At 51.0% G+C, this 20,552-nt stretch overlaps 8 protein-coding genes and 1 non-coding gene across 9 annotated transcripts; 3 read left to right on the forward strand and 6 right to left on the reverse strand.

Annotated features, from left to right (window-relative positions):
• Nucleotides 1-1,112: 1,112 nt before the first annotated feature.
• Nucleotides 1,113-3,070, forward strand: QC763_123350 (uncharacterized protein). Its single transcript, XM_062908900.1, has 4 exons — nt 1,113-2,380; nt 2,427-2,484; nt 2,550-2,699; nt 2,771-3,070. Exons 1-4 carry the CDS (start codon nt 1,576-1,578, stop codon nt 2,931-2,933), a joined length of 1,176 nt encoding a protein of 391 aa, XP_062772067.1. The 5' UTR covers nt 1,113-1,575; the 3' UTR covers nt 2,934-3,070.
• A 975-nt stretch (nt 3,071-4,045) lies between these two features.
• QC763_123354 (uncharacterized protein) lies at nt 4,046-5,107 on the forward strand (the record flags this gene model as incomplete). Its single annotated transcript, XM_062908901.1, has 1 exon — nt 4,046-5,107. One exon carries the CDS (start codon nt 4,046-4,048, stop codon nt 5,105-5,107), a length of 1,062 nt encoding a protein of 353 aa, XP_062772068.1.
• A 338-nt stretch (nt 5,108-5,445) lies between these two features.
• On the forward strand, nt 5,446-5,527 carry QC763_0027530. Its single transcript has one exon. It is a non-coding gene; the product is annotated as a tRNA-Ser (tRNA).
• A 70-nt stretch (nt 5,528-5,597) lies between these two features.
• QC763_123357 (uncharacterized protein) lies at nt 5,598-6,663 on the reverse strand (the record flags this gene model as incomplete). Its single annotated transcript, XM_062908902.1, has 3 exons — nt 5,598-5,941; nt 6,012-6,365; nt 6,426-6,663. The coding sequence occupies 2 exons, from the start codon at nt 6,661-6,663 to the stop codon at nt 6,055-6,057; spliced, it is 549 nt and encodes a 182-aa protein (XP_062772069.1). The 3' UTR covers nt 5,598-5,941; nt 6,012-6,054.
• A 205-nt stretch (nt 6,664-6,868) lies between these two features.
• Nucleotides 6,869-7,325, reverse strand: QC763_123358 (uncharacterized protein; the record flags this gene model as incomplete). Its single annotated transcript, XM_062908903.1, has 2 exons — nt 6,869-7,140; nt 7,214-7,325. 2 exons carry the CDS (start codon nt 7,323-7,325, stop codon nt 6,869-6,871), a joined length of 384 nt encoding a protein of 127 aa, XP_062772070.1.
• A 656-nt stretch (nt 7,326-7,981) lies between these two features.
• Nucleotides 7,982-8,695, reverse strand: QC763_0027560 (uncharacterized protein; the record flags this gene model as incomplete). The annotated part of the gene is made up of 2 exons (XM_062905477.1): nt 7,982-8,256; nt 8,401-8,695. The coding sequence occupies 2 exons, from the start codon at nt 8,693-8,695 to the stop codon at nt 7,982-7,984; spliced, it is 570 nt and encodes a 189-aa protein (XP_062772071.1).
• Nucleotides 8,696-10,515: 1,820 nt separating this feature from the next.
• QC763_123370 (uncharacterized protein) lies at nt 10,516-12,356 on the reverse strand. Its single transcript, XM_062908904.1, has 2 exons — nt 11,013-12,356; nt 10,516-10,947 (listed from the first exon to the last, which is right to left on the reverse strand). The coding sequence occupies exons 1-2, from the start codon at nt 11,710-11,712 to the stop codon at nt 10,892-10,894; spliced, it is 756 nt and encodes a 251-aa protein (XP_062772072.1). The 5' UTR covers nt 11,713-12,356; the 3' UTR covers nt 10,516-10,891.
• Nucleotides 12,357-13,304: 948 nt separating this feature from the next.
• Nucleotides 13,305-16,120, reverse strand: DBP4 (ATP-dependent RNA helicase dbp4). Its single transcript, XM_062908905.1, has 2 exons — nt 15,801-16,120; nt 13,305-15,733 (listed from the first exon to the last, which is right to left on the reverse strand). The coding sequence occupies exons 1-2, from the start codon at nt 15,960-15,962 to the stop codon at nt 13,445-13,447; spliced, it is 2,451 nt and encodes an 816-aa protein (XP_062772073.1). The 5' UTR covers nt 15,963-16,120; the 3' UTR covers nt 13,305-13,444.
• Nucleotides 16,121-16,646: 526 nt separating this feature from the next.
• On the reverse strand, nt 16,647-19,910 carry QC763_123390 (uncharacterized protein; the record flags this gene model as incomplete). Its single annotated transcript, XM_062908906.1, has 2 exons — nt 16,647-19,394; nt 19,431-19,910. 2 exons carry the CDS (start codon nt 19,908-19,910, stop codon nt 16,647-16,649), a joined length of 3,228 nt encoding a protein of 1,075 aa, XP_062772074.1.
• Between the last annotated feature and the right edge of the window lie 642 nt (nt 19,911-20,552).

A 20,552-nucleotide genomic window follows, 5' to 3' on the forward strand; every position in this document is an offset into this window, starting at 1 on the left:
TGAGAGGTTGCAGTCGCGGGTGGGGGATGAGTTTGATGTCTTCTTTTATTGTTCATGATACCAGGTGGCAAGCGATGGGCTATAATGGAGTTGGATATTTACTGGATGGGAGTTGCTTTCCTTGTTTTGATTTGGATGGCGACGGAGTGAGGCACAGATACCCCTATCGATGAAACTGATTGTGGAGTGAAGTTGATTTGTGCAGTTTGCATGACCCGTCAGCAGTATAGGCAAGGAATATTTACTAGCTATCTTGCTAATTTCCTCTCCTCTTCAAATCCTCCTTTCCGATTAAAACTTCTCTAGTCGATGGATCTCACTTGTTCGCCCAAGGTTTAAATTGGAAAATATTCCGCTGGGTATTTACTCAGTGGCATGAAACTACCTATATAAATGAAATAGCTCAGGTAGTCATGTAGATGAACACCCCATAAGAAAATATGCTATAAATCATCAGTATAGAAGTTGTTGTTACCTACAACCCTGCTCCAAATGCAACCATGTATGTGAAAATAGAAGATAGTGCACGTGTAGAAAGCGGCAGACGATATACCTTTCAAATTTCTTTCAACACATCTGACTTTCATCTTGAACCATGCCAACAATACATAAATGCCCCTAAGCTATTTCAATAGGCTCAGCAACAATTTTTAAAGGTGCATTGATGATTCGAAAAGGCCTATTGACTACCTTTTGACTCAAAATACACCTGAAAAGTTTTGAGGCGTATGAACGATCTTTAAAAATGGTTTAGCAGCCCATGAATGACAAGATAATGTGTATAGAGTACATTAGAAGGCCCATTTAACACTACAGTAGATCTAGAATCTATGTCGACAATGATAAACAACATAGCCAATGCACATTAACTTACAAGCCTGCGGACGATGCTGTTATTTCTTCGACTTCTCCATTTGCAACCACTCTCGCCCCCCAACCGCCTTCCCCCCTTTATCTCTGCATTCTTCCTTTACTCTCTTTAGTTTCCAACACACAACTGAAATTGTGCATTTTCTTTGATGCCAAGCAACCAAACCAACTGTTTCCCATCTTCGTCGGCATCATCCACTCCAAATCTACCGTGTCAAACAGCTGGGACGGTGTAGTGTGGTGGTTCCGGTCAGGCGGTACAACCCGATCGGCCCCACCCCGCCTCCGTCCCCCCGGATTTAAGGAGGACGCCAAGAATGCCGGCAAGATAAGGCATGTTACCTTTTTCAGTGACCAGTCCGGTCTCCGCCTCGTGCTTGACCCGCAGGATTGGGCCGGAAAACAGGGCGCTCCCCACTCGCAAGATAAGACTATCGGCCACTAAGTGGTGTATACATCTGATAGGAGCCGCATATCACCATAACACGCACGGCGATGATGAGATGAGAACTCCAAGAATGACGAGAATGGGATTTGTAAAGATAGGAGTCTTGAGGTCCCCGGGGCTATGTAGGACCCGCCAGAACATCAGGATCGAGCATTTAAAGATGATGGCAAGCCCAGATATTCTTGTGGCTGATCAGACCTCATCAGCGCTGGACCTTTACACCCAAGCTCACCCAGTTCTCGGTCCCCCAGCTCGAGATGTTCACTTCGAAATCCCTCACAGCGTTGGCCATCGGCCTTGGTGCCATTGCATCCCAAGCCAAAGCTGAGAAGTCTACTTTTGACTCGGATCTTACTTGGGTCTCAACAGATTCTTCTTTGCCCAAGGTTGTCATCTACAACGCTCGCGGTACAATTCTCTCCGCATCCAAGTACGGCCGGCTCGACAACATCAACTATGGATCTGGTCCCCCAGTTACCGTTGACCACATGATCGGAAACGTCACTGAGGTCCTCAAGGTGGCTCAGTTGGCTGTTGTTTCTTTCCCAGTCACAGGAGGAAGTGCCGGCCTCAACAGCTCACTCTACCTCAACATCACACAGCATGCCAACCGTCATCTCTGCACCGAGGGCTCAGACATAGCAGGTGGCATCATGTTCCACGGAACCAACACCCTCGAGGAGACAGCCTTTGGCGTCGACCTGACCCTCAACTGCTCCAAGCCATTCGTCGCTACCGGTGCCATGAGACCCGATACCTACATCTCCCCCGATGGCCGCTCCAACTTCTTCCAGGCTGTCGCCACAGCCGTTTCCCCCGATGCGAGGGACAGGGGTGGTTTGATCGCCTTCAACGATCGTATCACCTCCATCTACTATTCCACCAAGTCCAACGCCAACACCCCCGACACCTTCAGGTCGATCGAGCAGGGCAACGTCGGTGCTTTCCTCGGAGGTCAACCGTACTTCTACTTCAGCGGACCAAGCTACCCCACCGGCCGCCCACACTTTGACGTGACGAACACCACTGAGCTTCCTGCCGTTGTCGTCCTCTATGGTCACCGTAAGTTTTCCCTTCTGTCACCAGCTTGTTTCGAAGGTGCTGATAGTTTGGATAGAGGGCTTCGACGCCTCGCTCATGTACGCAGCTGTTGCCAATGGTGCCAAGTAAGTGCCTTTCCTGCCTGTTGAGAATCGTTGAAAGCAACAGAACTGACTGGAAATTAAAACAGGGGTATCGTTCACATGGGCTCTGGCGCCGCTTCTCTCTCCCCCTCCGCCCGCGAGGCTGCCGCCGAGCTCTACAAGCAGGGCATCCCTGTCGTGACTGTCACCCGTTCCGTGACCGGCACTGGTATGCCCGGTATTGAGAAGGGTCCTGTGTGAGTTTCCTCCTGTCAAAAGACTGGTATTTTATGTCTGATGACAGTTACTGATTCTCTTGCCCCCACAGCTTCTACGCTAGCTACCTCCAGGGCCCTCAGGCCAGAATCATGCTTCAGCTCGCCATTAACGCCGGTTACACTCTTGATGAGATCCGGAATTTGTTTGAGGCTCCTTTGAGGAGTGCCATCTATGCCCCTGCTCCCAACAGCGAGTGGTTTGCCGAGGTGTAAGGCGGGAGGCATGAGCTCGTGTTTTCATGTACTTGATGATCAAGATCGGAACTGATGAAATGATGTGATGAATGATGGATATAGTTGGTAAAAAATTCGAAATGGGTAATTTTGATGAATTAATAACATTGATAACTCTATGAACTGCGCCAAGAAATGATAGACCGTACAAAATAGAGACCATGGATCGGTATTCAATAACTTGAGATGTCCGTTTACTGTGTACACGACGGCTCGCAAACGACCCGCCATTCTTTTCACGCCTTAGTCTGAACGCTGCGGGGACCAGAGGAAAACAGCCAGCCAGCCAGGTACTGTTTCAACTCCGAAGGTGGTGGTGTTGTGAAGGCTCTCATCGATGTCGGCGAACGGAACAGGGTGGGTATGACGAGTGAATTGGATGAAAAAGACGAGGAATTTTCAAAACTGTGAAACCAAAAAGAGTGATATGGGTTATCAACACACAGTTTGCTGGCTCGTCTTCTCACTGTGTAGTCGAAAGTAGGGCAGCTTTATCTCAGCAACACCCAGAAAAAAAATGACAAAGGTCGGTGGCTGCCCAGGCGTTGGATGCTTCTCACCTTGCCAGAAAAAGCCATCTCCCCACTGCGCACAACGTTAGCAGGAAACAGGGTTAAAATCCACTCCTTGACGGTCCCTATCCACCACCGAACGTCATTCCCAATTCCCGTGTCGCAGTAACTTGTGTTTTCTTTAGACTGCAGCATGGCCCGGGTTTACCATCTCTCGCTTGAGCATCGGGGTTTCTCGCCTAGCCTTTCTTGTTGATGATATCTTCCCGCTTTGGCTTCAGGTTGACGGGTTGATAAGTCAAGCCACTACCCACCTAATACGGCGGACGACCAGACCTTAAAAAGGCAAAAGAGAAATGAAACTGAGTTACCCACACGGAAGCCCTCCATAGTTTGACGTTGACTAGTGGCTCTTGGAATCAAACCCTGACCGAAACGAGTATAAGGTTGCTGAACCCTCCCCCAATTCCTTCAACTGTCTCGAGCATTTCTCCTGGTGAACCATATCTGACTTGATCAGTCTTTCCACCGATTCAGCACAACCCAACCGACGAATATCTCGTACAACAGTCTCCAGGCATGGTTCGCCGCCCAGGAACCCACTCAACCTCTTCAGAGTCCTCAGACTGGGAAGACGCTCAGACCAGAGAGACGGGCGACTGGGCGTCCAAACACTACTCGGACAGTGACTCGGAGCACTGGATTTGGTCCGACAGCGACTCGGAGCGATCAGTCGGTTCAAACAGCGACGTTGAAGCGGAGGCAGAGGCAGAGGCAGAGGCAGAGGCAGAGGCAGAGGCAGAGGCAGAAGCTGCCGTGCAAGAAAGGATCGAGGCCATGATGAACACAGGGATGGTGCATTCCCAACTCGTCGAGCGAGCGACGGAAGCAGAGACGCCCAGTATCGAGTCCAAAGCACAGCTGAATGTCGGGGAGGTCACTTCGCTCCCGCTCGTCTTTCCGTCTGCACCCGTTCGCTCCCCTACACCCGAGCGCGTACAAGCGCAAACGCAACCTGCCCCCTCCATAGCCTCACCCCCATCTCCCGGTTCCTCCGTTGTGCGTGAGGCGGCGCTTGCCACTGCTCCTGTTCTCACGCCGGTAACCACCACCGCTTCTGCTCCCACCCCTAACCTGGAACCAACCCCGCTCTCCCCAAAAGCTAGAGCCGCCCTAGCCCTGCGCTTCTACACCCTCCGTGCTCAACTCGAGGTCTCCCTCGCAAAGGAGCTCGCCGCCCTTCCCCCTCCCACCCCTCCCACCCCTCCTCGACCCCCCTTCCGCGTCATGGTCGAGCGTTTCGACGCTTACGAGAAAGCGTACCTCGCCGCCGAGGAAGCGAACCGTCTCTACCGTCTCAACCACGGTCAGTCACCGAAGGGGCTTCTCGCCCGCTTGTTGGAGCGCTTCTGCGGGGATGGTCCATTGTCTCAAGTCGCCTTTGAGAGGGAGGTCCCGAGCCCGGCGACGTGGGACTGGCTCCAGGCCGAGATTGAGTACCGGCCTGTCTTGGAGGAGAGGTGCCGCAAGGAAAAGGAGATCAGGGGCCGGTATGAGGAGATGAGGGTGAAGGCTCGGAGGCAGTATTTGGAGACGCTAAAGGAGGGTGGAGTGTGGCTGAAAGAGATGGAAAAGATGTAAATTGAGTAGATCGGGAACGAATTGTGGTGCAGAGTTACTGGTTTGTAGCTAAATAAAAATATATAAGAAGAATTGAAAAAAGAATTAAATTAAAAAAAAATAAAAGAAAAAAGTAGTGAAATTGATGTAGAATTGAGCGTAAAAAGAAAAGCAGATGTATGGTGTGAAAGCTGCAAGTTGGTAATCAACTGTGGTATGTTTGCACAGTTAGAAATTGTTGCGGACATCGATGGGGCTTAAAACACCGGATCCCAGATTCAACAAAAGAATTGTGGAGTGGAAAGAAGCGCCCAAACTTCAAAGAAGGCGGAGAGGTGTAAAAAGGTATAAAAGAAACTCGACGTGGGCCTGATTCGAACAGACGCTCCCGAAGGAACAAGATTTCTAGTCTTGCGCATTAGACCACTCTGCCACCACGCCTCCTAAGAACTCGATAGCAAATGAATGGAATCTAGATTACTTGTAGAAGCTACAGTTATCGGTTTAGTTTCATTACTCGACTGTAATTCAGTTCACCAATCCTGCTTTAACGACCTCATATGCCCAAAGGTTCTCTGGAGACATCCCTTCTATCTCAGGTTGCAGAAAGCACGCGTGAATCTGACCCCCATATTCGAAGCCAGACTCATCTTCCTCTTCTTCCTCGGACTCATCCATTGCCATGGCCTCCTCCCTATCCGTATCTGCAAAATTCAGGCTAGAGACACACTCAGACTCGTTGTCCGGATCTGAAGTCAATTTTGTCCTTGCGCCAAGCTGATTGTCCCACTCGGGCACATGGACGATGATGGTGCAGTATGAATAGTCGGAGTGGATAGGTGCTTCGTTTCCGTACTGTTCATGGCATACCGTTAGCTTTATGTGTCATGGGATACTGAGAAACCAGAACCTCGAAAGCACTCACCACCATGTACATCAGCTGTCGCTGTTTGTGCTCGTCGTGGCTCTCATTCATCCACACAACCTCTCTGAACTTTGACGCGGCTGATGCCCCAACTCTTAATCAAACATTTAAGATGAGTTTCGTCATCGACTTGCCAATTCTGGTAGGTTTCCGCCGGAAAGTACTTTCCCATCACATATCTGTACGAGTCGTCCTCGTACCTCTCAGTGATGAGAACCGGGCGTAGGTCGACGTGGTAGCCCAGGGACAGGAAACCTTGCCAGATCGCTCGGTCAATGCCTTTGATGGCCGAGACGGAAAAGATCTCCGATGTGTGCGAATACGCGTGCGAGGTGTAGAAACCAAGGTAACCGCCTAACCATAAGGATGTGTTAGCCAATGTGAGTGAAGCAGGGAGTTGCAGATAGCACCAACCTTTAGGCATGAAAGTCTTGTCGTTTATTATATTTCGTGCATACTTCATCAGAGGAAGCTCGACTTCCATGAACCTGGCCAGTTTAGCTTCGGAAATGCGTTCGGCGTACAGATTGCACGTCAATGTAAGTCGGTATCCCTTTGAGACAGGAAGGACCTCGTGTTCGCAATTGCTGTAGAACGCGGCCCATTGAACCATGTTGCTTTTGGAGTTCTTGGTTGACCAATCGAACTTCATCGTCTCACCCCTGTGCCGTACCTCAAGCTCCCCCGAGTGCTCAGCAGGCAGGCACACTACTAAAGACCCAAACTGAGAGGGAGATCTCGGGGTGTCGACATGTGCCTTGAGGTGGCCTGATGGTCCATCATACACATTGAGTTTGTAGAGCTCTGCTTTGATTGTGTGATGACCGATGCCAGGAGAAAGAAGCTTGGATATCGTGTCAATGATGCCGACATGGTAAGGGCGGAAATTGGTCGAGAACTGGGTAGGGTCGACGCTTCAGCGCCTTGCGATATTTCTCATCACATACGTCCTTTCCGGCCTTGCCAAAGGTTGCAGGGAGCATATCGGCGACGAGGGCGCGTAAGAGCTCATCTTGCTTCCCATGAGGACCTTCTGGAAAGGTAATCTTAGAGCGGGATGCAAGGGTAGATAGAGCAGTCTCGAGGATCCCAACGGAGAGCGATGGGGTCAAGATGTACAGCCTTGTCGCTGTCGGAGGGTTTGATGTCCGGGTGTAGAATGGGAAGCGAGCCGCCGCATGCAAAACCAAATTCATACTGACTGGTGTCCATCACGGTCTTCAACTCCTCCACAAGAGTCATCATATTGTCTTCGACCTCGATTGGACTCATGTTGACAACTGGCTTCGACTTTTGGCGCAAGTTATAAGGCATTTTGACGGCGGCGATAGATACACGATTGCGCCAATCAAAGAGATGGGGGGATGCAGAAAATGCTGCTTCGTAGAGGAAGCCACGCAATTTATGGAAGGAGAGCGACCAGACAAGGTTTCAGGCACGACTCTGCTGAAAATCTTCTCAACGCGCCTTCTGTGACATGTCATCCATCATGGTGGTCGTGGCTGGCTCAGCTCTATTAAACTTGATGAAATTTGCGTTCTTTGGAATGGAAGCCTGAATGAAGTTGGTGAAATATACTCTGAAGCCCTGAAAAACACCCAAATCCTGTCTCTGAGCCTGCGGCTGTCCGCCTGGGAACCTTGTGAATTTCAAACTTGTGCGAGACGTTCCGCTCTACCAAATTATGAGAACCCCAAATTATGCCCTCCAAATTATTCCTCTTTGGCATTTCCCAATGCCACCTGCAAAGTGCCTGACGATTCAGACGGTGGAAATTACCAATTCGACAGCCAGGAAGGTAAGCCAACCCCAGGTGATGCTAACATAGGATTCTTCAATCCAAGCTGTACCGGTGATGTTGGCAATATCGCTTGCTACTTGGAATTTGGGTCTGTTTTCTCGTAGTCTATAGCTTACAATCAGCACGGGGACCAGACGGAATAACTTTTGTTGAAGAGCAGCGAGAAACCTTACCCACGTGACAGACCAATAGCAAAGTTCATGAAGATCTTCTTGATGCGATCTGTCGCCCGCCCAGGATCAAGCAGATTTTCGGGCTCAAGAAAGATGCTTGTCCAGAGCGACCGGGAAATACTATCAAACAACAGATCCAGGTAAATGTCTTCCGGACGCTCTTCTGATTGCACAGGACGCTCCTGAGCATAAGTCATGAGAAGCGCTTTCATCTCTGTTCCAATGACCTGGATCGCCTCGTATGTGGCCCCGTAGTTTTCAAGTCCCGGGACTGTTGAGGGGTTAATGGGACCCTCCAGATAGATTGTATTTTTGTATCAGTCGAACCTATCCTCTTGTGCTTGGTCGCATATTAGTTGATCTCCTGGAACGTCGGCGCATGTGAAGTCCATGAAGAATCCGGAGCTAGATTCACTCGGTGTCAATGTAGAGTTCGCTACGGTGGTGGTTTGTTTGCCTTTGTCTACGCGGATATCATATGACTGAACACAGAGGTGGAAGAGGACTTCGATAGCCTCGTAGCCAGCCTTCTGGATCGAGCTGAGAATCTCCGCGTAGTTGGATTCCTCGGCAACCTCCTTCCACTCCCATTCTCCCTGCGTTTCAATCACCGGAACTGTGCGGATCAGTACCAAAGACGCTACTTTTGTCTTCATAAGATTCTTATTGCAAGAGAATGCAATGCTCTGGTTTCCAGTTAGCACGTCCATGAAGACCGCCAGCTTTCCCTGGTGTATAAGGTCGAGACTCCTGCCGTGTGGGTAGGCATTTGGAATTGATGCGTTCCATACTGTGATGTCACATTCGTAGACAGTCCAGTAGTTGTGGTCACCACTGGTGGAAGCCTGAAGGTTGTCCTCCGCTCGAATCCTCAGATAGGAAGAGACATCTGCGAAGTCTACACAGATTCACAATGAATGAATTTCATCAAAGGTACAATTACCCGTTGAGCAGACAGGTTCATTAGGGGTTATCAGGCTGTACTCGTAGTCTTCCACGGGCCATGGGAGTTCATTGAGTGCCTTGTTAGTTGCCCGAACTAGAGTTTCATGAACTGAGACTTTCAACATCCCGATGACTGAAACTTGAGCCCCATCCTCGCCCGGTGAGGGAACGTATCTTGAAGGGTAGTCGATGGCCAACTGTGTCAACGGAGAGGTGAGAACGCATATGATGCTCAGGAATGCTGCAAGGGTGACAAAGTGTCTATGCCGGATTCGCCACAGTAGAGTGAGTGCTCCCCACGATCCCCTGCTTGCCTGGTCAATAAGATGGAAGTCGTACAACGACCAGTCCTGAAGAAACCGGCTCTATTGAGCTTGGCTGATGGCATTGGAAGCTGGCCACATGAAGGCTGCCTTTGCCAGGGTGGTCAAAAAAGCAAGTATCGAGTTCAAAGATATCTTGAGAGGCCAATTTGGTAGCTGCTTTTCGCTATAGCTGGCGAGCACAACCACAATGGCTGTTGGTATATCTGGTTAGTACCGACTGAGCCATTGATAAGGGCGACAAATCAGCCTTTCAGCACATACCCACGAATATGAGATAACTAACACTGATGGACAGCACCTCGAAGCCCCAGATTCTCCAGATAGGCTTAAGTGTGTGTGTTTGAAGGCTGTCTGGGACCGAGGTATGCCCGACGGAAAGTGTCTGTGGGTTACTGTTGTTGGGATGGGGCAAACCGGAGCTGAATTGAGTGCTGTCTGCAGTTGAATTGGATCCAGATGAAAGTAGCTGACTTTTGATGGCGGCTGAATCTGAAATCACAGAACCTAAGTGAAAGCTATCGGTGGTCACCCCCATCAGGTTGCATTGGCTGCGATCGGGGAGGAGAGGTAATCGTCTGATGTTGTGTCTCACGGATTGCCACATGGTTTTTCTTGGTTGAGGCTTGGGGGTGCGCAAAAAAAAGAAGAAGTGTTCGCGTAGAGTGTGCCAATCTCCGCAGTAACATATTCACACTTAGGATGGCCTTGAAGATTTTTCAAATTGGTCGATGGATTGTCAATGGAGACTGGCTGGTTCAAATGAGTCTGTCGCGTATTGGATAAAGAAGCTTCCGGCGATTCGTGAGCTGTGGCGGCGTGCGACTCGCCTATTTGTTGTTGTTGGTTTGGCATGGCTTTCAATGAACCAGGACGGCGTGATGAAGTCGGACACCGGTAACAAAGCGAAGTCTAGGGCAATGATTTTTGGTGGAAGGAGAGTTATGTAAGTAATTACCACTGTACGTCCGTATACATATTGCACATATAAGCCTGGGCCCGATGACTTTCCCTCGAAGAGATAATGATTTTCGGCGGGCTCAATTTTCATATTCGATATGCGGCCCAGCCTCAGTTTGCTATCCAGTCATTTGCCATGGATGAGCTCTTACCTTCCTGTGCCGTATGCGACCCAGAGGTCGTTAGGTGGGCGCAGGCGTACACCAAATAACTCAACTACTCAGCTTTCACAAATGCAACTTCCTTGGCCTAGAAACAGGTCGGTCAGATAACAGAGCTGCCAATCTCGTGCAGTGAGAGCGCTTGAGACGTGCACTTGTTGTGTGTGATAACATTTAGGTGGCCTGGTCATCCCACTTTTCCAATCATTTCAAAGAGAATGGGAAGGTACCTATGTGCAGCAGAAAGTGCATTTGAGGCCAGAATCAGAAAATCGGAGGCACCATACAAGGCTAATGACAGTACCTCTAAGGACTGACATGTATCATGTGCTTGTGTCGATTAAAAGTGAAAGGCAGAATTGGGGATCAGCTTGCTCCACCTGAAAAGGGGCAAGATATCACGGTCATGGTGTTGATATTATATGCAAGGTGCATTTTGGTCAAAGCCCGATTGAACAAGCATTTTAGCTAACCTGAACGGACCGAATCTTTGAAACCTCTAGTCTAGTAGCCCAATTTAAAGAATGATGGTAGGCTGGGGGAGGTTGGCAGAGGCAGCAGCGCAGCGGCAGGCTATTATCCCATGTCAGTTAAGATTTTTAGATAGTACCAGGAGCCAGGACGTGTTCAAGACTTACCGTTGAGACCAGCAGGGTAAACAGCATTGTACTCCTGTTGGGTGCAGCGCTCAAGAACACACTCGCCCATGGCCATAGCAATAGGTTGGAAGTTGACACCGCACTGGCACTCCATATCTCTGATGCCGGTGCAGCCCCACGCCGGGGTGAGGGTGTTGAAGCACTCGTGAGCACACTCGGGAATCTCGCGGACGGCGATTTCATCACAGTTCTCGGCAGGACCGAAGTGATATTCGTACGCGGGAGCGGCGCGGACTGTGGTGGTGGTGACGTTGACGCTGAGGCAGCCGCAGGCGGAGGCGTAGTCGTCATCACGACGGCACTCGTCAGCGTAGGCAGGGACAGGCTTGGGGGCGGCGGTGACAACGGGAGCCGGGGCAGGGGTAGTTGCGATCTGGCCGGAGGTGGTATAGATGGTCTCAGTCCAGGTGCGCTGAGCGCCAGTGACGGTAACCTTCAGGTACTCAGCGCAGTCGGCGCTGCGCGTCTCAAGGGAGACGGGCTTGCGACCAAGGCCGAGGATCTCGCGGTTACAGCTGTCCATCGGGTTACAGACTTTGGGTGTAGGCTTGGGAGGGTGAGGTCTCCCATGGCCTTTGCCGGGAGGGCCTCCACGACCACCTCCGGAGCCTCCGTGTCCCTTTCCAACGGCACCGGCTAGGCCAAGGGTGGCAAAAGCGAGAATTACGACGGCCTTCATCGTGAGGATATGGAAGCTGGCTAAGCTGGAGAAGAAGCTGTAGTCTGAAAAGAGATGGAGGAGGGAAGCGGTAGTGAGGAGAATGATCACAAACCCCAGGATAGCGAGTTGGGATGCTGCTTATATATCCCTACGGTCGTATCTTCTCATTATCCACCACAGCCCGAGCCGTCTCCGAAGGCGCATTCGCATGGAGGCAGATGCCAGGCCCAAAACTCCGAAGCTGACGGTTCAGTAGAACCATGTCACGGTCCCCATTACCTCTCCACCATGGGCAGGGAACTACCCAGACGCTCGACTTCGCAATGTGCGTTCCTGACAGAGCCAGTCCTTGGCATCAAAGCCTAGAAGTCTGTTTATTGATGGTATTTGATCGCCGCCGCCTGAGTGAAGTCAGTCAGAGAGCTCGTGTGCTAGATATGACGGCCACTCATCAATAAAACATGGAATAACGTCCAGCGCGAGGCCACAATTCGAAAACAAGACTCGCGCTGGCAAAAGCTCGAAGTCAACGACGTGACATCGCGAGATCTGTTCAGACCATCTGATGTGCGATTTTGGCAACAAGCTTCCTCCGATGGAGATGCATAAGATCCACATCAAATCCACAATCGTCCCGCTAGCTTGGCCTTGGACCCGCTTTTGATCGCTTGACCCAATGGATGAATGAGCTTCGATCTGATAAAAAAAAGCTCAACATCTTATCAATCAATCAGTTATCCACAATGGTCTGGGCTCTCGACGCCCTGGTGGACTTGTTCGGGCAAATTCTCACCGCTTGCCTCTTAGTCGGCGGTGCCGGACTTTTGTTGGTATAACCACACTCGTGGAGAAACGACAACCGGTCTTGCTCTCCGCAGGTCAGCTAGCTCCCAAGCATTAGGCCCCGGTGCCTGCCTTTCGGATCTGATAATGCATGCCGAGCTGCTACAATGACAAGGTTTTCAGTCAGCGTGACTCTTTTTTCAGAGCGTGACGCTCTTGTTGGGCCCGCCGAACTTCGGCCTCTCGGTCCTCAGAGCGGGACGGGCAGATGGCTGCTGCAAATGTCTAATACCTAAACTCAGAACTGTCATTCAATAAACAGAAGAGCAGACAAGAAAACATGACATGGAACGGCGAGATCAAAGACAATAGTGCTATTGTAGGTATCAAGACTTGCTACGAATCGACAAAATTACTGCGTTCTGAACCTCGGCAAGTGATGCTCTCCCAGTGACATGGAGGTGTCATTTCATGACCAGATCAAATAGCTCGAATGCAAAGTAGTACTCTTCTGGTCGGGGTCAGTACCTACATACCCCTTCGAATCCCAGAAATATCTTTCAAGGTGAAAATAATGCATGTTTGTCTTTGAAAGGGTGCTAATATCCTGCATGACAGCCTTACTTGTCCCAATGTACACCCTTCTATTCCGGAGCTGTACGTTTTTACTCCCCCAAGAGACGTTTCAATGCCCAAATAGGACCCTGCCACTATCTTTCAAGCCTTCTACGCTATATAATAAGACCTTCACATTATCTAACAAGGCCTATATACTATCCAGGAAGGCCTTGTGTAAGACCGCCTCTTACTATATCTTGTACGCGTCTAAGCTATCACACTAGGCATAGTTGATCTCTATTATAGGCATACAAATCGTAAAGTAACACATAACACAGAATTTTCATTGTCGCTAAACAGACAAAATCCATTATCATTACTACCCCTTGACCGCAAAAACAGACCAAAACTAGTCCTCCAAAAGACCGGCAGCCAGGGCTTCCAAGTCCTGCAAGTTATCCGGCTCGTAGCCCATTTCAATGACCTTTTTACCACTGGAGGCCTTCTTTTTCCGTTCGGGCTGGTCTTCCACGTCAGAGTCGTTCTGGAACCACTTCTTTGTCTTCTTCTTCGGTGGCTCATCCTCCTCAGACTGCTCACCACCGCCACCGGCAATAGGAAGACTCCTAAGCAAAGCCAACGGGTCCTCATCCATCTCATCCCCGCTATCAAGCTGAGTGATCGGACCTCTCTCCCTCTCCACCTCCTCACCTCTCTCTCTAGCTTTGGCCCGATCCCTCTTCTCCTTTCTCCTCTTCCTAGCCAACTCCTTGTCTTCCACATCCGCCTCCTTGACCCTCTCCCCTTCGGCCTCGACGAACTTTTGCCTGAGCTCCTTCGCATCTCCCTCCTTTTGGAAGTCTTCCAGACCCTGCAAGACGTACAATGGCTGGGCATTGCCCTCCTCGTCGAAAATGAGCTTCTGCCCCTTGCCCATCATCTTGGCCACCTTGGCCTTGGACATGAGCTTCTTCTCCGCCCGCTTCGAGTCGATAACGATCTCCTGGTCACCAATCTTGACCACCTTTGCGCCCGCAATCTCCTTCCCGTTGATTCCTTCAGCAGTTTCATCCAGCTCCTTATCGCCCAACACTCTCTTCACCGACAAGAACCCATCGTCCTCGTCGTCGTCCTCCGCACCCTCGTCAACCAGCTTCCGGTAATGACTAGACAACACATCCTGGTTCTGCCTCTCCGCCATCTTCTGGTACTTGGTCTTGACCTCCTTCTTCTTCGGCTTGCCCTCGGCGTCATAGTCGCTGCTGTCGTCGTCCGACCCAACATCAAACGCCATCCTGCTGGCCTGCTTATTCGCCCGTCTCATCTCCTCCGCCCCCTTTTGGAATTTCACCTGTGGCGTACCCGGCAATCCCAGACTGGCCGCATACCCATCCAGATCCATCTTGTTGAATTTGAACACGTCCTTATCTTTTTGCACGTAAATCGACCTCACATATGTGATAAACGCCTTTTGTCCGAGGTACTTCAAGTCCGCCGACTGGAAGCACTGAGATTGCAGCTCTCCCTTGATGCTCGTCTTCTTTCCCTCCCGAACATTGACCTTTGTGATCGGAATCTTTTTTTGTTCGAGCCTGGACAGAAACCCCTTCTCTTCACTCGGATCCAAGAACAGCACCGCCCGACCCTTGCTCTCGTATCTGGCTGTTCTACCCACCCTGTGAATGTACGTGTCCGCATCCTCAGGACAGTCTACCTGCACGACCCAGTCCACAGCGGGAAAATCAACTCCTCTCGCGACAACATCCGTGGCGAACAAACAAGCGTACTTGGAAGAGGTGAATTTTCGGGTAATCTCCATTCTCCCAACCTGCTTTTGCCGGCCGTGCAAATGCAGCAGCGAGATACCAGGCTGCATGCGCTTGAAGCTCTCATACACAAACCGTACTTGTTTCCCTGACGAGAAAAAGACAATCATTTTGCTCTTCAGATTCGTTCGGATAAAGCCCCAGAGCGTGTCCAACTTCTCGGGAAGGGGTGTGACAATATAGCTCTGCTGCAAATTGGTCGGGGTGGCTGTCGGTGCTTCCTCGTGTGCCGAGACATACTCCGGGTCCTTGAGACTCAATCTCGCAAGGTCGGAAACACGTTTCGACTGGGTGGCCGAGAACAACATCGTTTGTCTTGTTTTGGGGAGATGCTCAACCAGCGCGTCGACTGCAGACTGGAACCCCATGTCCATGATTCTGTCTGCTTCGTCGAGAACCAGCATTTGGAGGTTGTTGACGTCGAAACCAGCGGTCTGATCGAGGTGTTGAAGCATACGGCCGGGGGTGCACACCAAGATGTTCATCCTGCCGAGTCTGTCGGCTTCTTCCTTGAGCGACTTGCCTCCGATGACCAAGCCTGCCGAGAAGACGTGGTTACGACCGATTTTGCGAAGTACTTCGAAGATCTGGACGGCGAGCTCGCGTGTGGGGGAGATGATGAGAGCGCCGAGGCCGTCGTATTCAGTCCACTGCGCTTGGACGAGCTTCTCGAGGACGGGGACAAGGAAAGCGAGGGTCTTGCCGCTGCCGGTTTTGGCGGCGCCGAGGATATCATGGCCCTTGAGAGCGAGGGGAATGGCGGCTTTTTGGATGTCTGTCAGAACCTCGAAGTGGGAGGCACGGAGGCCGGACGCGGTCGCGGCGCATAGAGGGAGGTCGGTGAATTTAGTGAGGTTTGGCGATTTTGGGTCCTGTGATATCCATCCATTAGAAACTTGTACCGGAAGAGGGTGTATAAAATGCAATTGAGCAACCCACAAGCTCCTGAATGGCAGCCTTCAGCTTCTCGAGCTCATCCTGTCCTCTTTTTCTCTTCAGTGTCTTCGTCTCTGGCTTTTTCGGTGTCGCATCCGCCGATTTGGAGTTCTTTTTGTTTCGATGAGCGACAACAGTCTTTGCGCCGCCAGTAGTAGGCGCCATGTTGAATTTTAGTGTCTGCTGTCGTTGTGTCGTGCTCCCGCGCAGCTCGTGGAAAATTGTCGAAACGAAATGGAAGCTGGAGTCCAGGATCGACTTCTTTGCGCAATTGCTTTGCTCTGCTGAAAGCCAGGGAAAATTTTGGCGGAGAAGGAATTCTGCCACTTGCCCCACTTCAACCCACCAGCCAAAAGCGCCAAGACAGAGTGCCGATAGACAGAAGGGTTGGGGTTGGCGCAGTAAGCTTGTCAATCACATTAACAGCAGGTTTAAAGGTATATATCATCTTGAATTATTCATGTTTTTCTTTGTATGTGCATAACTCAAGTACCAAAAGCATCCATCAACGCCGTCTGAAATCATGTCTCCCGCCGTTGCTCCTTTGCTCTCAGCCCTCAAAGAAAGCAAACCCAACCCAAACCTGGCAGCCAAAATGAAGCTGCCTTGTCAACAACATGCTGACCGGGGTATCGTGTAATCTAGGGTATCCGACCGACCACCCTCTTTTTTCATTCTCCTAGCTCGATGTAAAGTTCTTGACCACTCATAGATGTTACTGAAACGGCGTGATACTAAAAAATATATAGATAAACCATTGGGTGAAACACAAAGGAGAAAAAACGCCTGGCCAGCCAACTTGTCGCTTCCCTTTCAGCTCCTCTTCCATCCCCATCACCGAAACACAACTCACCACGAGCTCGATCCGATGTGCTTTCCAGTGTGCTCGTCAACCTCTTGCCCGTAGAGCCGAAGTCTGTAGAAGCAAGTATGATCCGGGCTACCATTGTTCGTGACAGCCCTAATGAGCACCGTATCGACGACAGCATCAAGTGTAACTAGGTCGTCAGAAAGCTTGTGGATAAAGACGCCGTTATCCACATGACGATACTCGTATTCGAATTTGCCAATCTGGACAAATTCCTCCCGAAGGTGGCCGGCGTTGCGAGGATTGGCAGCCGCAGTAGGGAATTGTGTGTTCATCCACTTCTGCATCTGCGAATTCTTGGCCTGGTTCTCAAATTTGGCCCAGATTTCAATGTCCTTGGGCATGGAGTCAGGGTCGGTTGTGGCCCCCGGATTGATGTTCTCGACCACAACATACTTGGGAATAACCAGGCCGGCAATACTGATGCCGATGTCAGCCGGGAGCTTCTGCTTGTTCTTGCCAGCATAGATACCAGCACACCAGCAGTGACCGCTGTCTGTCCAGAGAGAGGTAGCATGGAAGCTGTCATGGAGAAACTGTGGTTTCTTGGATATGGCCCTGAGCCACGCCACAGTGCCCATCGCTGGCCTCGCGATTCTGTAGGTCGGAGAAGTAAGACTGCTGTCGATTTGTGCACCATTTCCAAAGGAAAACCAATTGACATGGCGGTTCAACATGTCCATGATAGCGGCGCTTGGGCTTCGCTTGCCAGGCCTGATGGGGGAAGAGCCCAGTTCCTTGCCAACGATCTCCTTGACCAGCTTTTGAATTTCTTTCTTACTCAGACCACCCGTCTTATGTTTTTGCTCTTCGATGAGTCCGTGAAGCTCCTTGCGTAGAGCCTCCAAATCCCTTTCAAAGCTTTTCCGAGATATCGCTATTTGCTGTTGGAGATTTTCAACGTACTGGCGACTCGTGACCGTGTCCTGATATGTATCGGCCTCAGAGGTGACTGGCTTGGTGATTGGGTGCCCGGAGAGGAGGCTCGTGATTCTGTGCTTGTTTTTCTCGAACCAGTCCTCGAAAGAGTGATCCAGCCCCGTACTTTTGATTCGAGACCGAACAGCATCCCAGTGAGCGTCGCTGATTTTTCCCTTTTCAAGCCTGAGAATGGAGGGCTCGTGTTTCATGCGATCCAGGATGGCTTCCCAGAACTCTTTGGCAACAATGATGTTGCCATCCCTGTCTTTGGTTACGCGAACCACCTTCGGAAGTGTGGATTGGACACTCCTGAGTGCCAACTCGGTAGCGGTGGCTCTTTTTTCCCAAAACGCTTTGAAATCGTTGTACTGCTGCTCCGTGAACACAGCCATGTCCGGCAACGAACCACCCTTCGTGTATGGAGACGACGGCATCATCCCAAGTATCGGACCTCCAGCACCAAGCAAGAAAGAGCAAATGGCGACAACGAAGGAGGCCGCAAGAAACCATTTCACAGTTGGCCACCAAATCCTGCTCAAGATATCGCCTCCCTTGCCCAGCACATCGCCCACCCACGCAGTGGCTGCCGCGACAGTACTTCGATTGACTCCTCCACCTCCTGTGGGCCAACGGCCTGCCCGATTGCCGTGAGTATTGTTTCGAGGACCGGTATATCGACCTCCATGATCGGCGTTTCCGGCTCTATCGTCTTCGTCGCTGGATGATGAATCGGAGGAATCTGGGTCTCTCCTAGGCCCGCCTCCACCGCCAACTGCTGGCCTCCCAGCAGTACCGACACGGGCCGCAGGTACAGCAGGATTCGAGATTGAGGGCGCCCTATCCACCCCCGCTCGTGCACGCCAACCAGGACGCTGACTAACGTTCGCCATGGTAAAACCACCAGGATTAGCACCGGCCATACCCCCCCTAACACTTATTGTTCTGTTGGCTTGCCCCATTGTTCCCAGCGCATCTTCCAATGAGCCTGGTTGCGGTTTGGCTGCTACATGACCGACGGCTGGTGACCCAACCCTGACATGAGCTGCGCTGTCGACGACAGCAACATTGGTTTCCTCCTGCCAGCTGCGAGAAGCACCATCCGTGGTTCCTGGAGCGTTCGAGTACCCAGGTGGCTGAAGCACCTCACCACCTGGTATTCGAATTGGGGCACCGAATGAAGGTGAATGTACTGAGAAGTTTGGAGGAAAAGGAAGCAGATTCGAAGTTGTAGGGGGCTGTTGTTGATGTGGATTCGCGACTTGAGAACCGGCCGCCGAGTTGTTTCCAGCCAGTGCAGCTAGGCGAGCCTTGTCAATAGCAATCGCTCTCTTTAGCAGCTCCGCCTGTTTCTTTTCGCGTTTTTCTTTGCGGTGTTGCTTTTCGAGTTCCACATGTTGAGCTTTGAGAGCTTCCGCACGCGCTTCGGCTTCGGCTTGATTGGATTGTCGTAGGGCATCCACTCGCGCGGTCAACCTATCCAATTCAGGGCTGGTGACATCGGGGAGTTCGGGGGAAACGGAATCGTGAGATCTCTTCCGGTTCTGAGTGGGTGGTGATTTCGACCTCGACCTTGCAGAGCCTGATCTCGACCTGTTGTCAGATATCATGCCCCTGTTCATCGAAGTGGTGGCGCCCTGCTGTGAGTCGACAAGGGTTTGCTGAGAGGGCCCGTCATTTTCCCGGTCCCCTCCCTGTTGGTCCGACTCTTCCGATTGCGAGCGAGAAATCTGTTGAGATAGCGTCGTTCTCCCCGGAACCTGTGTCCTGCGTACAGTCTGAGGCTGTTGCACAGGCGGGAGAGGTTGCACAGGCGGGAGAGATTGCACAGGCGGGAGAGGTTGCACAGGTTGTTGTGTGTGTGCCGATGAGGTGTTAGTGCGAGATGCCAGTTCCTTCTCCTTTGCTAACAGGCGGGCATTGGCAGCCTCGTTATCTTTGATGACCGTATCAATAACTCCGTGCACTGCCTTGCGTACGTTTCCTCCTCCCATGATCCTGACTCTGTCCGGAAACGTAGCCATTGCAGAGCCATATGAGGTGCTGTACTTGACTGGCATATCGATCCTGACAGCCGTCGTATCAATGGGTTTTCTGGAAGACCGTACAGAGGAGGGCGTGCCAGCTCGTCCGTGCTGCTGAGGTGAGGGCGAAGGGACATTGCCGCCACGACCTGGGTGTTGTCTAGGCGGCATGGTGAAAAGCGAGGGTGAATTGGCGCTATGCTGAAGCGATTTAGAAGAGCCTATTCCTCGCGATATTGGATTTTGACCGAGATTCAATGCTATGTGCAACGATGTTGTTGGACTGCTGAGGGCGTCAGTCATGATCGCTAATGGTGAGTGGTGAAAAGCTGATGTGTGAAGTGAAAAGAAAAAAGTAGGGAAAATTCAATCGCAAATGACAATGATAGCCCCAACATTCAGCAAGATATACAATAACAAGCTGGGTTGCTGAACATGAGACTTCAGTACTGGCAGACTATTCAAAAATTTTTTAAAAAAAATACAACAATAGGAACAAGTGAGAGGAAGGGAGCAAACAAATAACAAATGAGATTGGCGATAGCAAAGAGGCTGCGTTGAAGCCCGACGACGTTGAGGGGGTGACTCGTGAGGTGTAGATTTACCTTCTTGTTCAGCGTGACAGTGTGACAGTGTGACAGCGTGTCTGGCCCCAATGCCGAATCCCAAGGCTGCAACAGCCTTTGCCTCGCCTTCTTTTTCGTTGCGACCAATTGCCCAACAGCAACCGACACGTCACTTCCCTGCTCAATCCCAATCAATTGCTCCGGAGTCGCCAGACAGGCAAGGTGAATGGTTTGCCGGGTGGTTGCTAGTTTTCAGTCGCGGCGACGGTACATATCATGGTTGGTCAGAGATGGGATGAAGAGAGCTCGAGGATGGGGCGTTGAAGCGACTAAAATGAGAGATGAAGACGCGCAGACTGTTGTTGACTTTACACGACAC

The sequence above is a fragment of the Podospora pseudopauciseta genome, chromosome 1 (genome assembly GCF_035222475.1).
Source record: "Podospora pseudopauciseta strain CBS 411.78 chromosome 1, whole genome shotgun sequence".
In the NCBI taxonomy this organism is placed as follows: domain Eukaryota; kingdom Fungi; phylum Ascomycota; class Sordariomycetes; order Sordariales; family Podosporaceae; genus Podospora; species Podospora pseudopauciseta.

Excerpts from the sequence above, each read along its gene's own strand:
- DBP4 (XM_062908905.1), bottom strand. The coding sequence starts at position 15,962 with ATGGCGCCTACTACTGGCGGCGCAAAGACTGTTGTCGCTCATCGAAAC. Across the intron at positions 15,734-15,800 it reads AGGCTGCCATTCAGGAGCTT|GACCCAAAATCGCCAAACCT; the intron begins GTGGGTTGCTCA and ends TGGATATCACAG.
- QC763_123350 (XM_062908900.1), top strand. The coding sequence starts at position 1,576 with ATGTTCACTTCGAAATCCCTCACAGCGTTGGCCATCGGCCTTGGTGCC. Across the intron at positions 2,381-2,426 it reads TGTCGTCCTCTATGGTCACC|TTTGGATAGAGGGCTTCGAC; the intron begins GTAAGTTTTCCC and ends AGGTGCTGATAG. Across the intron at positions 2,485-2,549 it reads GCTGTTGCCAATGGTGCCAA|GGGTATCGTTCACATGGGCT; the intron begins GTAAGTGCCTTT and ends AAATTAAAACAG.
- QC763_123370 (XM_062908904.1), bottom strand. The coding sequence starts at position 11,712 with ATGAAGGCCGTCGTAATTCTCGCTTTTGCCACCCTTGGCCTAGCCGGT. Across the intron at positions 10,948-11,012 it reads TTACCCTGCTGGTCTCAACG|CCTGCCGCTGCGCTGCTGCC; the intron begins GTAAGTCTTGAA and ends ATGGGATAATAG.